Source organism: Chinchilla lanigera, unplaced genomic scaffold (genome assembly GCF_000276665.1).
Source record: "Chinchilla lanigera isolate Chin_1 unplaced genomic scaffold, ChiLan1.0 scaffold00096, whole genome shotgun sequence".
Lineage (NCBI taxonomy): Eukaryota > Metazoa > Chordata > Mammalia > Rodentia > Chinchillidae > Chinchilla > Chinchilla lanigera.
The window spans coordinates 5,544,560-5,560,647 of NW_004955497.1; the positions used below are offsets into that span (position 1 = coordinate 5,544,560).

The 16,088-nt window shown below is 38.0% G+C and overlaps 1 protein-coding gene across 4 annotated transcripts in view; it reads right to left on the bottom strand.

Annotated features, from left to right (window-relative positions):
• LOC102025027 (phospholipid-transporting ATPase IB-like) overlaps positions 1–16,088 on the bottom strand; it is a 216,397-nt gene that overhangs the window by 59,525 nt on the left and 140,784 nt on the right. For all 4 annotated transcript variants that reach the window (XM_005406339.1, XM_005406337.1, XM_005406340.1 and 1 more), the window contains 3 exons: positions 11,238–11,421; positions 5,907–6,017; positions 1,750–1,824 (listed from right to left, as the gene is read on the bottom strand). In XM_005406339.1, coding sequence (XP_005406396.1) covers positions 1,750–1,824; positions 5,907–6,017; positions 11,238–11,421 — 370 coding nt within the window. The remainder of the gene's footprint in view (positions 1–1,749; positions 1,825–5,906; positions 6,018–11,237; positions 11,422–16,088) is intronic.

The window sequence follows — 16,088 nt, forward strand, 5'->3', positions numbered from 1 at the left end:
CCGGTACCAGGAATCAAACTCATGACCTTGTGCTTGCCAGACAGGTGCTGTGCTGCTGAGCTAAATCCCCAGCCCAAGGTTGATCTATACTATTCTTTGTCACCAAGAGACAACTCTACATTTAACCTCAGCCCCATTAGTGTAGTCCACTAGCCAAATACAGGTGTGATAAATAATATGAATAAATAAATATGAATGTTTAAATGTTTAAAAAATTATGACAGTAAAATAAACAGTGTCATTGATCCCCTTCAAAATATTCCTCCTCTTCAAACACACTCATCCCATCATTCTTGTCACTGCCTAACGAGTTCTAGAAGTTCTCTTTCATGAGTCTCTTTATGTGGTATGATAAAAAAATATGGTGGATGCTGCTGCTGGGTGCTATTCAGTGGAAAGGGAAGTTTGTAAAGACACTACAGTGTTTTTACTACACCTCATCCATCTATACACCAGATCTGGCACCATGCAACTTCTGGCTTCTTCCCAAAGTCAACATGTCTATGAAAGGTAAACATTTGGAGTCAATTCAGAGTACTGAGGCAGCTACAACAGCACAAATGAAGACACTCATGAAAAGGAATTTCTAGAATTGCTTCAAAAAGTGGTAAGAATGATGGGATATGTGTTCGAAGAGAGGAGTATTTTGGGAGAGATTAACGGCACTATGTCTTTTATAGTAATAGAATTTTTAAAAACTTAACGTTTACTCTAGTTTGGGATCATATCACATGACTCTAACCACTAGCATTTATACAAACTGTAGTTGTTTATAACACAACATTTTTGTACTATTGGACATCCAGTGGCTTCTGTCAAGTGACATCTGCCTGTGCTGTCTGTTTCAGAATTTAAACTCCTAGAAGACAGAATTTTAGGACTTGAGGCACAGGGCATACATGGTATATTGTGATTGCCACAATCAGTGTAGGAGTCCAGACAAGATTCCCTCCCAGATACATTGTTTTCTATTCTTAAAGGGGAATATAATATAATGAAAACAAAAGTACAATGTGGTTGATAAGTTATTTGGACTTACTTTTTAATTTACATGTAGTTTTCTAATTCAGAATTAGTCCAGTAATGGGATGGGATTTTTTATTTTAGCAAGTCCCATTAAAATGGAAAACATTACTAGAAAACTTGAGATAAAAATTTATTTAGTATAAGCACAAGATATATTTTCACAGACAAATTTTTTACCAAGAGGCTTAAAAGGACATACAATTACACTATAAATGAATATATATATGTATATATATATACACACACACACACATACACACACCAACATAGGTGAACCTAAGTTATTTGTATTAAATAGAATGGCCTAGGTAGAGTTCAGGTATTTTCACTTAGCTTAAGAGGAATGGGAAAGGGGGTCAAAAGTGATCAAGAAATTATATATATTCCCCAAAATAATAAATGTAATTATTATGTGTCACAAATATACACTAATTTAAAAGTGTGAAAACTTTTCACACTGTAGAGTAGAGGTTTTCAGGTATAGTATCACTACATTCAGCACACACTCATGGGCTTATTCTAAAGTGGTCTGCTATGGCTGAAGATAGAAGGGAGGAGTTTGAGCTTCTGCAAGGTTTGACACAGTAAGAAAGGCCCTAAAGTTTTACTTGTGCTGCCTGCTATGCACACAGATGATGACTTAGATACACTTCCCAGACTCAGCCAGTAAAGAAATATCCCCTCGGTTGCGCACATTGTCAGAGAGAGATGGAGAATGCTTACCATGTTGTACAAGCTGAAGCACCAACGCTCAAATAAAGCCTGCCCGGAAAATCCATTAACAAAGGTGAACCAAAGCTGGAAGAGAGGGAAGCCAAGTGGAGAGTCATTCCGTCAGCGTTGACCCAAATCTATCCCTATATCAAAAGGAAGGGGTATAGAAGAAGGACCCTTCAGCTGGCAGAGCTGCTACAGAGGGCCATGAGGCTGTCCTCCAATAAATTATGAACTGCAAATACCACTTACTACTGATATTAAAAGTATCAGTCTAGGGGCTGGGGATTTAGCTCAGCGGCAAAAGCGCCTGCCTGGCAAGCGCAAGGTCGTGAGTTCGGTTCCTGGTACCGGAGAAAAACCAAAAAAACCAAAAAAAACAAAAAAAATTTAAAAAAAGTATCAGTCTACTTGGTAATGAATGACATATGTCTTTACACAAAAATATAAATCTCTTACAAAAATCCATTTATTAAAAAAATCTCTCAAACAAGTAACAAATGTTACTTTGTAGCAAGTAATAAATTGTATGCCTTCTATGGGACTAGACACCAAAAATATCTTTTTAAAATTATAGTATGTTGACAGTGATAGCATATACCGGGCACTTGTAATATGCTAGACATTATGGTATTACTTCAAATCCATGGTCATATCTAACCACCATGGCAATATTATAAAATAGGTATTATCATCATCATCATCATCATCATCATCATCATTATTCCTGATTTAAGAATAGTGGAAAGTGAGGTTTGGGGAGGTTGAATTATTCACTTAGGTCACATAGCTAATAAGTGACAGAGATGAAATTAAAACCTAGGTCCACATGACACATTACCATACTCTTAAACTCTTTGTTAGGGGTGACTTGTGAAAATGTGTCCTTAATATAAAACTCTTCATGTCATTAATATCACAAATTAGAAAAAAAAATTCTTCTTTGGCCGTATTTCAGAGTTTGGGATTGTCATTACTGAAACCTCCATTCCCTCTTTCAACCATAAAAGCTAGATTTTATTTTGTTTTGATTGACCTGTAATAACTGTATATACCTACAGGGTACAGTATGTTATTTTTGTAGAGGTATACATTGTGTACTAATTAAATCACATAGTAAGCATATCTGTCACCTTCATGCTTGTAATTTAGAAACACTATTTCTAGTTTTAAATGCCTACTCTATTGCTTCTGTTGCCTCACTGATGGGTGGAATTGGATGACTGAGTTGGCTTTTCTGAACCTCAGTTTCTCATAGAATTTGCAAACTTTAAATAAGATAATACATAAAAAAATCATTATCACAGTGCCTGACATGTTGATACTATCCAATAGAGATATTTTGTTACTTAATCACATATAATAAACATATAATTTTCAACAGTAAGCCTCTAATCCTCTTCACAATGACTTGGAATTACAATAATTTGTGAAGTACAACTTGTGTTCTGAAAGCTCTGATAGTCTAATTGATTAAGAAATAACCACACAATAAACCAGCCATGGGAGTTTAAACCTGTGATGCCAGTACTCTGGGAGGCTATGCAGGAATATCGAAAATTTGAGCCCATCCTAGGCAACTTAGCCAGATCTTGTATAACAATTAAAATAGCACCAGGGATGTAAGTCAGTGTGAAGGTCCTGGGTTCACCCCTAGTACAATGGGGAGCGGGGAAGAAGTGTTCCCCAAACTGTTTTATAGGTTCAACCCAATTCCATCAAAAGCCTAGCTGTTTTTTGTAGACATAGTTATGTTTATTCTAGAATAATTAAGAAAACTCTGAAAAAAATAAAGTGGGAGGAATTACCCAGCTGATGTTAAGGCTAACTCTACAGCTAGAATAATCACGGTGGTGGCATATTGATTTATTTATTGGGACAGGGATGTACACATTGATTATGCAAGCACTTTGCCCAAATATGCTGAGCTGGTTTATTTGATTTTGTTTTTAATTGTGGTAAGAAACACAAAATTTGCCATCACAACCAATTTCAAGTTTATGGTTGAGTGATATTAAGCATATTAACACTGCTGTGCAACCAACCTTTAGAATTTTTTTCATCTTGCAAAAATGAAATTCTATATTATTAAACAATGAGAGAAATGTTTATTCATGTCCTTTGCCTACGCTAAATCACATTTTGTTGCTGCTATTTTGAGTTATTGGAGATCTGTATATACTCCAGATAATAGCTACTCATCAGTATACGATTGGCAAATATTTCCTCCGCTTCCATAAGATTGCCTTTGCATATCACTGTGTTCTTTCATGCGCGGTTTCGTCACTTTTTGCGTTTGTGTTATACCCACGAAATCATAACTAAACCCAATGTCATGAAAATTTTCTCTTGTTTTCTATTAGAATTTTTATAGTTTTCCAGCTTACATTTAGGATTTTACTCTATCTTGACTTAATTTTTCAATTAATATTATATAATGGTCCAGCATCATTATTCTGTGTGTAAATATCACTTCCCAGCAACAGTCGCCGACGAGGTTTTTGAATATTGATTCAATGTCCTTCCTAGTTGTGTTTGTTCAGACTTCCTGTGTATTATTTTTCCTACTGACTTTCGACAAACGTGCAGAAGCCATTTAATTGGAGAAGGTAGCCTTTTCACTGAATGGTGCTAAACAATTGTACATACGTGGGTGAAATAAAGACAATCACAGCTTTCACCTTACACAAAAATTATGTATCATTAAGTTAAATGTACAATACAAGCCTTATGAAAATATGTACAAGAAATATTTGGAATCTAAAACTAGACAAAACATTTTTTGACAAAGCACATACATAAGAGGAAAAAGTAATAAGCTGGCTCTCATAAAAATGTTTTGTGCAAGACTCTATTAAGACAATGAAGTGCAAATTATAAAATTAGAGAAAATATTACAAATTATGTATCAGGCAAAAGACTAGTAACTAGACTAAGTGAACTCACCAGGTAGTAAAAAAAAAAAAAAAGAAAAAAAAAGAAAACCTAATATGCAATAGAAAATGGACAAGAGAGATGAGGAGACCTTTCACCAAGGAAGATAAGTAGATGACAAATAGGTAGATGGCAAACATGAAAAGATGTTTAACATCATTAGCCAGTAGGGAAATGGAACTTAAAACCACAATGAGATACCTTTCCACATCTATCAAAATGACTAAAAAAGAAATAGTGATAACACAACAGACTGGCAAAGATCCAGAGAAAATGAAAGATGGAAATACAAGAAAGAGCCTTGTGACAATGCAAAAGTTCTACGTCTTAGTGTCCGTGGTTGCTGTGCGAATCTAAATGTGAATAAAAGTACAAGGGCAGGAGTGCACACACAGGCACACGCGTGCACACACAAATGTGTGCTCTTAGGACCGTGCCACTAAAAATGCGAGGCTCATTACCGTGCTTTAATGGAAGGGACAGAAATATTATGGTAATAATCGTCGCATAACAGAGACTGTCCGTTTCAGTAGGAATGCAGCTCAAAGAGAAAAGAGATTTCTGGTGTGTTTAATCACTGAAAGAAGCCTGAGGAGAGCTACTGTGGTTCCCAGCTCTGTGTATGTGTGTTTATCATAGATTATACCAATAAGTTGTCATGATAAGATGTTTTAATTAACACTTTTTATGTAGTCACTTTTGTGAGAAAAAGCTTAAATCAAGATTACATTGTTAATACAGTTAAAAATAGAATGGGGAGGGGGCCGTGAACTTAGAACAGACCTCTGCAGTGGGCCCAACAGACCAAAGCAAAATAGAGTTTAATCACAGTATCTGAGTATTGCAGGTTGCAGAAGATCTTGTAGCCAATTGATTAACTAAGGTGTAAGTAATTAAATATCTAAGCTGAAATCGATTGACTGGTTGGTTAGATTATCTCTAATTAATTTGTTTTCTATGTCTGACTTCTGTTTTTCTATAAATGCTGTCAGATCACATTGTTGCTTGAAATTCTCAGAACCTGCTTGATTTGGGGGGCTGACCTCTTAAGAATCATTTTTGCTTTGCTTTGCTTTGCTTGAACAAATTCTACTAATTTTATTGGTCTGGAGAATTTTTCCTTTAATAGCACTTTACATGAGAACTTTAATGTGGGAAAAAGTTTTAAACAGCAAATCTGACATCAGAGAAAATACCCAATTCTTTGATGAAAGAAAATGTTTCTTTCTTACCCCAATAATGTATAGCACTACATTCTTGTAGAAACAATACAATATGCATTTAGTCACTCGAAAATAATTCCATGCTCCATGAACCAACAGAAGCTTCTCCAAGTAGCTAAACTGAAAGACAAAAACAAGTCAATGCAAGTTAAAATGAACCTAATATTTGTTAAATGTTATTTTAACATAGAAGATGAGCAGAATGAACCCAATTTCTAAAACAGCCCAACAGCCACTTTGCTATAAAAGCAATGCTAAAGTTTCCTAAAGTTTCCTTATTGCTTAAAAAAGAGTAAGCCATTAAATATCACTTTTCTGCCACCAAATGCTGCTTAGTTGTCTACCATGTGCAAAGCACTTTAAAAATTAAATTAATTTTTCCATGCCTATGCTTCTGATACACATTTAAGCTCTTGATCATGAGGAGTCAGAATTATTTAATGAAACAAACATCATGTGAAACAAGAAACTCAGGTTTAATCATTGAGTTTTCTCGTCTCTTTTGGTGGAAGTAACAAGGTCTTATAAGAATCAGTTCCCAGTTTCCTATAATAAATAATTAGAATGTATAAGGTAAGTAATGGGCACTCTCTGCGGCCCTCCTTAGCCTCTGCACCTTCTCCTTTTTCCTTTCCCTCACTACTTCACTGCCTTCTGATGCAAGATGTACTGAACTTATTTGTCATCTATCGTTGTCTCCTAAAATGTAAACTGTGTAAAGCAAGTACTAGCCAGCTTTCTGCCACTGTGACAAAATACCTGAGATAATCAACTCATAAAGAGGAAAGATATGTTTTAGGCCATGGACCTAGAGATTTTGGTCCATGATTGGCTGGCACCATTGCTTTGGGTGGGTGGTGATACAGAACATCATGGTGGGAGTGCATGGCCGGGGAAGCTGCTCACCTGACGGCAGCTGGGAAGCAAAGAGAGACACAGGAAGGAGTGGGAGTCTTGATGTCCTCCTCAAAGAGAAGTCCCCAGTGTCCTAAATTCCTCCCACTAGCCTGCCTGCCCTAAAGGTTCCACTGCTCCCAACAGTGCCACAGGTTGGCAACCAAGCCTGTAACATGGACCTTTAGGAGATGCTTCCAACCTATGGCAGGGCAGGACTCTTTGTTCACTGAACACCTAGAAACCCGATAAACATTTTTAATGCACTGTCAGGAGAACTACTCCACAAATTCATGGTAATTTAGTGAGTCCTCAATTTAAGTAGTGACTTCAAAGTAGTGGGAGTTGGTACATACAAACAAAAATAAAAAGATTAAGAATTTAGAAAATTAAGGGTCAGGATGTTGGGGGGGAGAATTAAAATCATAAATATTTAGATTAACCAAAACTAAATAAATTTAAATTTTATTTACGAGCCTTTGAAACTGATATTAAACTTAAATCATCATGGACAGTATTCCAATTGCCCAAGTTTCAGCTTTGCGATGATTTATTTTTTGAGGGGAGGAATTCTGACTCAAAGTTCAACTTCTTAGGATAATATAAAAATATTAAGAAGTTTGGGGAGGGGGAAGCAAATGATTCACTCTCTCTAGAGAATAAAAAGATGGAGGTTATGAGCAGAATGTTTCACTAATAACTCTGGGGTAGGGGAAAGTTGCACACAGGAGGCCACAAAGCAAAAAGATAGGTGTTTGACCAATCACTATAGCTCAGGTAAGGGGAGAAGGAAGAAAGGGCAGAAGTGGATAATGTCTACCACAGTACTTGGGATAAGCATAATTCTAGGGATAAGTATAAAACAACACACACCATGGCAGGGTATACATTCTATCACCTATCAAAGTTGCCCTCACTTACAACAAGATTAGAAAAAAATGATGTGGCTTGAAAAGTGCTTTCATTAACCTAAAATAGCTTTTCAGTAGGATCAGTGTCCTGTACATGGGGCTGCGATGATGTGACAACTTTGTTTTTCTTGTCATTGTTGCTGTTGCTCTTGTTGCACCTGCTGCTGTGGCTGCTGTTGTTGTTAAGGGGGAGAGGTGAACAGCACAATGGTGACAGACAGAAGAAGCACAAAGAAAGAGGCAGGCGAGGAAAGATTGTTAAGAAAGAGGAGGAAAGAGGGAGAGAGGAGATCGAAAAGAGAGGAGGGAAGAGAGAAAGCGCTGGTGTCATATCATTATGGAATAAGATAAAACCCGAAATCACACACTGTCTGCCTAACCACAAGGGCAGCTGGGACACTAAAGCCCAAAACAAAGGCAGGAAAAGGTTTAATGTCAGGTTCCTGAGAGTATGAAGTGTCCCAGAAGAGGACAAATGCTGGTCTCCTAGAAAGTAAGCTCAAAACCCTGATTCTGTCTCCCAGGGTTCCCTTTAATTTTTAACTCTAAAGAAAACAACCTAATAACTCTAAATCCCACCAAAGTTTAATTTTAAAAGATAAGATATATTTGAGAAAACAGCAAGCAGATGTTCACCCCAGGCTCCTGCTAGTGCTGTGTCTAGGGATTTTAGTAGTTGAAGGATGTGTCCCATGTGATTACTGAGACTGCAAGCAGCACACATCCCAGTGGTAGTCAGTACTCAAGGGAACAGGTGAGTTCTGTTTGGCCATTTCCTTGTCTACAGACAGGTGTCCTGATCATAGTCCATAGCACATGGACTCAGCTCAGCCCACCTGACTCCCGGGAACTCCAGTCTGCCCAACCATAAAACAGGACACTAAATCCATGAGCAAACAGGAGACTCTCAGAAGTGATCTGATCGCAATATGGGACAATGTGTTTTCATCTATGCTGAAGGACCCATAAGAATACACGTTGTGGGGCTGAGGCTGTAGCTCACTGATAAACCATGTGGTGATCCCCAGAACCACAGTGAAAACAACGAAAAAGAACGTGTGCTATGACTACACTAGCTTTACACATCTACTTAGCTGCTGATGGGTAGTAAAATCATATAGCCTCTCATAAGTAGCTTACAGCTTCAAATAGGGAAAACCTACCCTGAACTTGCCAAGAATGAAAAATGTCACCATTTATTGTTCAGATGTGATGAAATGTTTAGTCATTAAAAGCCAGTATCACATTATTAATTAAAATATATTATCCAGAAGTTAAGGGCTGGGGATATAACTCAGCGGCACAGGGCCTGTCTGGCAAGTGCAAGGTTGTGAGTTCAATTCCTGGTTCCAGAAAAAGAAAAAAAAAAGTTAAAAGCTGAAATGTAGAAAAAGAAGGATATTTTAGTTAAACGGCAAAGAATATTGTGTAGTGCTTTCTCTATGATTCTTGAGAATGCTGGCTCCTACTTTTGACTGGAACACCAAATCTGCTCCACATCTCCAGGCCCCAGAATCATGAGGTTGGCTTTTTCCATTCACCGATTAAGAAATAATTATGGCTGTTCTGGTTTGGATGTGGTCTGTCTTCTAAGGGTCTATGCATTAAAAGCTTGCCTGCAGGGTGACAGGATTGGGACATGGTAGCAACCTTTAAAAATGGAGACTAGTAGGAAATCTTCAGAGGTCACTGTTAGTCTTGGCCTTAGAAGGGATTAAAGCAGTTCTCCTGGGACCTCCTCAGTAGTTCTCTTGAAAGCACTGTTATAGAAACCCAAGCTTGAGGCTAGCCTGTCCTCCTGGCTTCCTGCATCAGGATGTGATCCCTCCCTCACACATATGTTCACACGACTACCCTCTGCCATTGTGTGATGCAACTGAGAGGACCCTCACCAGAACTGAGCTGATGCATGCACCATGCTCTTAGCTTCCAAAACTGAGCTAATGAAACTCTTTCTTCATAACTACCCTACCCCAGGTATTTTGTTATAGCAACAAAAAGCTGGGTAATACAGCCATATTAATGGGAATTTCCTTTAACAGTATTGTGGTTATTCTTCCTGGGAAAGATGGAAAATGAGATATAAGAGGGATATAACCTAGAATAAATTGCTCTATAAGTGAATAAAAGATGATATTGTTCTGGTAAGCAAATTTGCTTATTTGGTTTTAGGATTTGCAGGGTCAAATAATGGCCACTGTTCCCAGGAATTCAGCTACTGGTCCACTGTGTAAAAAATGTAGAGGTATAAATCATAGCATGTACTCCTCTTCAATGTCTACCTAAAGTGGTAGAGCCACTTTGGAAGAGAGTTTGGAGATGTCTTATAAAACCAAACATATTCCTACAATACAAGCTAGCAATTCCTCTCCTAGGTATTTACCAAAAGATGTTGAAAAGTTATATCCACTCACACAAAAACCTCCTTTATTTCTAATGGCCCACACTTGGGTGAGACCAAGATAAACTTTATTAGGTGAGTAGAAAACCAAACTGGTAATCTAGAAAGTGGAATATTATTCAGTACTAAAAAGAAATGAGCTACTAAACCATGAAAAGATACGGAGAAGACTTAAATGCATATTAAGCGAAAGAAGTCATTCTGAAAAGGCCACGTACTAAATAATTCCAAATATACAACATTCTGGAAAAGTCAATGCTATGGAAACAGTAAACTGATCAGTGGTAGTCAGCAGTTGCATGTGGAGGGGTGTTGCATAAGTAGAGCACAGAGGAGTTTGAGAGAAGCTGCTCTGTGTGATTCTGTAATGGTGGATGCATGCCATCCTGCATTCTTCCAGACCCACAGAACATACAACGTCAAGAGTGAACATTACATAAGCCATGAGCTTTAGGTAGTTGTGATATTCAAATGTAGATTTATCAATTGTACAAGTGTAATGCTGTAGCAAGGGGTACTGACAAGGGAGGAGGCTGTGCAGGGGTAGGGGCATAGGTGCACGGGAAAACTTTTTAGCTCCTGCTCAATTTTGCAGTGAACCTAAAATTGCTCTAAAAATAAAGTCCATTTTTAAAAAAAGCCTGCAAAGAGACAGTGCCTCTTTTTTCACCATTTAATAAAAAAAAAAAGAAACAGTAACACTGTGTCTTTCATAAACTCTCATCAATAGACAACTTGAAGCTTGCATGGTGGCATGTGACTGTAATCCCAGTTATTTGGGAAGCTGAGGCAGGAAGATCGCAAATTCAAGCTCTGGGTTCAATCCCCAGTACAAAACAAACAGACAAACAAACAAGCAAACAAATACTATGAAGCAAAACATATACTACATATTATATCAGAAAGACTGATATAATAGCAAAGCTATGGAATTTTGGTAGCAACAATTTAGTCAACTCCATAGTTGATTGGTGGAAAACTGCTCTAAAATATGTAAGGAGAAAATAGCCTTAGAGAACCCTAAATGTGCTGCACGTTTCCCTTAGAAGGCAGCTTAGACAGGCAGAATACGCCTCAAGGGTAAATCAAAGTCCTGATATCTTGAACACCCAGCTGGCGTCCTGGGCCACGGACCTGCGCAATGGCGTAATCCGAGTTGTTGGTGGCTTGCATGCCTTCGTTCCCACTGATCCCCACTCCCACGTGGGCCGTCTGGATCATCCCGACGTCATTGGCACCGTCCCCAATGGCAAGTGTGATGGCCCTTACGTTTTTCTTAACCATTTCCACTATTTCAGCTTTCTGGAGAGGAGACAGCCTGAAAAGGAACACAGAAATGATCACGTTTAATGTTTGGGTTCATTTTATTTCACACCGTTCTAGAAATCTTTACAAAGGATCAACAATAATTTGCACATAGCTTCAAAAGTTTGTCAATAGAACCTTTTTAACTTAGTGAATACAATTCGCTGATTCTTGATATTATTTCCTCTGCTGTTGGAGCACTATTCAGGACTTTGTGCCTACGAGTTCAAGTGTTTGCCCAACATTATCTTCCAGAAGAAGATAACACAGATGAAATTATTAATATGTTTATAGAAATCATAGTGGAAGCTTTGCCAAATTTGAGAAATGAGTTTAAAATATAATAAGGAGGGCTGACAGAACACCAAACAACTATGATTTTTTAAAAAAAGAAGCAGCAGCTCACTGGGTATATCCTTATTAAATTGCCAGATATCCAACTAAAATAACTGCAGAATTTTAAATGCAGTCAGAGAAAAACAACAACAAACCAAATATAAAGGTATACCACTTAGAATTATAGCACACCTTAAAGGCCAGAAGAGCTTGCAGTGAAATATCTCAAGACCTAAGAGCAAATAACTTTCAACCCAGATCAACGTATCTAGCAAGGCTATCCTTCAAAATGGAGGGAGAAATAAAGACATTGCAAGAAAAGGCCAGCTCAAAAGATACATGAATGCTAAACCAGCACTCCAGAAAATAAGAATAGCCCATGCAGAAACGATGAAACTAATATGGCTAACAACACAGATGAAGCAACAACACCAAATAAAGTCAGTGGATGAACAGCAACAAAAAATGACGGGAAAAGAAAAACAAAGAAATCACCAACAGAGAGAATGCAATGATGGTGAATAATTAACACATCGTACCAATATCTCTCAACATTAATGGCCTCAACTCTCTACTTAACAGACACAGATTGGCGGAGTTCAGTGAGACTCCCCGTAAAGCAGGATAGAAGAAAGAAAGAAAGGTTAAGGAGACGAGGACAGTGTAATTGAAAAATTGTTCTTTCGAGAAAACTGCAGCTTCAAAACACAGTCAGTGTTACCCAAGGTTACAATTTTTTTTCACCTCTGGGCTTGTTTCTCACTTCTAAATTCTTAAAAATCTGAAAGATAAAATAAATTTCTAGACTCAGAGCTGAGGAGTTTGGAAAGAAGGGGGTCCAAGACGGGCTCCTGCTTCCTCCATGGATGGTACTCAGGGACCTGAGACCTGCAGGAAACCCAGTGACACAGTAGAACCCTGGCTAGAGCACACACAATGGGTGGGCAGGCCTACTGGCTCAGACAAGTCCCAAGCAACAGTAACAATATGAACCAGCAGGTGATAAGTTAGGTGAACCACCGTTGTGCTTGGGGACAAAGACACATGGAATAGAAGTGGGTGGGTGGTGCCACCTCTTTTCTTTTTCCTGTTTTTTCTTCTTTTTCTTCCCTATTTTCTTTTTTAAACAGCTGGAGAGAACTCCAGTCACAAAAAACTAATCCCATCCCAAAGATCAGACTCAAACCCATCACAAATCCACCTGCAATCTTGGCTAAAGTACACATTCTGGGATCAGACTTGGAACTACCTCAGAGCTGTAGACACTAGAGGAATCTCCTTGCTTTTATTTTTCTCTGTCTGATGGGTTTTCCCACTGGCAGTCTGCTGGCTTAGTGTGTTTTGTTTTGCTGTTTATTTTTGTTGTTATTGTTGTTTTTTGTTTTTGTTTTTTCCTATTCTTGTCTTTTTCTCTCTATTCTGTTTTGCCCTGTTTTGTTTTTCTCTCTGTATGTTTGTCACTTTTTCCATGTGTGTGATTATTTTTGTTTCCTGGTTTTATTTTCTTTTTTTCTCTTTTTTTCCCCTCTCATTCATGATTTAGTTCTCTAAACTTTCCCTTGGTATTATTCCACTAATCCTTTTTCTCTCTCATCAACTATCTCGCTTGATTTTATGAGACTTTCATGTGGGTAAACATTGTCTCTTCCCCTTTATGGTTCACTTCAGTACTCCTAGGCTTTCTCTTCCAGTCCCTCCCTCTTCTATCATATAACTACCCCAACACCTGATGATCATCCTATGCCCACAGTTTAAGTCATACCACAGTGATACGTGTACAATTATAGCTAAATCCTGGAAACACACCATATGCCCATCAACAGATAAATCGATAAAGAAAATGTAGTGTTTATATACAATAGCATAAAAAAGTGTTGAGGACCATACTATGCAATTTTTTGGGAAAAATCGTTTCATAGTTAAACTGTGGTTAGGCCTTGTTCGAGGCCTAGTGTTCTCATCATACATGCTGGCTAGGGTATGTGGGAACATAACTCCCTGTGCCTCCAGTCACAGTTGAGGCCTCAGTGGTCCCATGATGTGTGATTCCCCAGGGCATCAGCCGAAGACATCCTGGTTCCTTGAGAACCCAGGAGTAATAAAAGTAAGGTTTCACTTTCAGGAAAGGACAAACTTCTTAACCTGCCATCTGTCACTACCATCCTCATCAATCTAAAGATCCTCATTACATAAGACCACTGCTAAATCATCCAACATGATCCTCATCAGCATAAGACCTTCGCAGCACAAGATCATCCCTGCTGTCTGGGGTCATCCCATAACCCCTCCAATTATTGTGTACGCCAGATAGAAAGTGGCTAGTTTGGAGTGTAATTGTCTTTGCTCATCCAGAGGCATTCACCTCCCAGCCCCCCAGTTATACATTGCTAAATTTGTCTCTGTTTATTATTTCATCCTTCCACCATCCCCATCATGCAGGCAGTTGGGTATGTTGGCCAGGTCCCCAATTAAGAAGGTTAAGTTTGAGACATTTTCCCGTAAATGGCTGCACCTCAAGATCATAATCTTCAGTGAAATAAATCAGGCACACATGATGGAGACTGCTGTGAAGTGGTGCTGAGCAGGCTTTAAAATTGATCAGTTGGCTTTCCATATTTACTTATGAGTCTGTCCCACGCGTAGGTGAGTTGCCCAAAGAGCTGGTAGCTGGGATGCAGTAAATATAACTCTCCATGCCAATGGTCACAGTAGAGACCTATATTGGTCTGTGATGCTTTGACACCTCTGAGGGCAAGATAAGGCCACAACTGAGGACATTTGACTCTCACTCTGATTCCAGGACTATAATCACCAACATGAGAGGTAAGACAGTTCCCTTAATTAGCAAGACGTACTGCCTAGAATGTCTTTGTTCTAACTTCTCAAGTCCTGATCATTTTTGTGGGCTTTTGCCTCAGATATTCCCTCCACTTCCTGTGCCCTCCTAAATTGTTAAGGACCTAACAAATATGGACAGTTCAGAGAAGTCTTTGTATTAGCTCCAAGAGAGTTCTGACCTCCCTGGGTTCTCTACAAACCATACTGCTTTTTGTTTTTATTTAATCCTTTTCCATATGCTTGTCTCTAAGATCAGGAGCCTGATCAGCTCCCAAGAACACAAATTTATATATTGTATTGCTTTATGTCTGTGAGAAACTCAAAGTATAAATAAGGAGCAAAATGGGGAGAGATATTAGGAAGCAGGAAGAACTTGTTCAAGTGGAAAAGAGAACAATAGATGGGGGAATGGAAAAGAAATTTTAAACACCAGAATTGAAAGAATAAAAAGGAAATAGGTCTTCTGAAATTGGGAGGAGAGAAGAGTTGGACAGAGAGGAAAGAAAGGGGACCAAAAAATAGAATTAAGATGTGCTATATACATGTACATATCCCCCATGATGAATGTGATCATCATATGACCATGGTATCTATTGTACAGACTCATAAGTAAATATAGAAAGCAATCATGTACTAATAAAAAATAAAATACATAAAAAATAAACTCATGTAACCCACAAAGATATTCATAGACTAAAAATTAAAGGATGCAACAATTGGCCAAGAAGAGATAACATTTACAAATATTTTTGCACCAAATATTGGAGAACCTATCTTCATAAAACAAATATTGCTGAACATAAAGGATAAAATAAATACTAACATAATCATTGTGGGGGATAGTAGCACTTCTCTTTCACAAAGAGATAGGTCAAGTAAACAAAAAAAGTAATAAAGAATTACCAGACCTGAATCACATCTTTGAACATAGACATGGACTTAGCAAATATCTACTGAATATTCTACCTCACCACAACAGAGTATATTTTTCTCTGCAGCACATAGTACTTTTTCCAAAGTAGATCACTTGCTACTCCACATAGCCTTCTTAAACAAATAAATATAAATATGAGCCTTTTTACTGTTTCTCTCTGTCTCTCTGTCTCTGTCTCTTTCTGTCTCTCTCTTTTCCTCTACCTCTCTCTCTCTCTGCAGAGTGTATTTCTTTTCTGCCTTCAATAAATATACATTTCACTGTCTTTTCTGTGTGTCATGTCCAATTCTTTGTTTGGGACACCAAGAACCTGGGGAGAAGCTCCAAGGGAACTTCTCCAAGGATCCATTCACACTAATACTAAAATCTTACTTTTTCTCCCTGGTGTTAGTGGCATTTTTCAAATTCGCCTCACACTGTAAAGGAACCATGGACCTTTGGTCTTACTGACAATTTATTTCAACAGGTTATACATACAATAATAAGCAATTTAACCATTAAAAAAGCATAAGCTGCTTTCTAGTAAATTTTAATCCTGACCATTAGAATTAAATATTAATCTTTGGGAATTG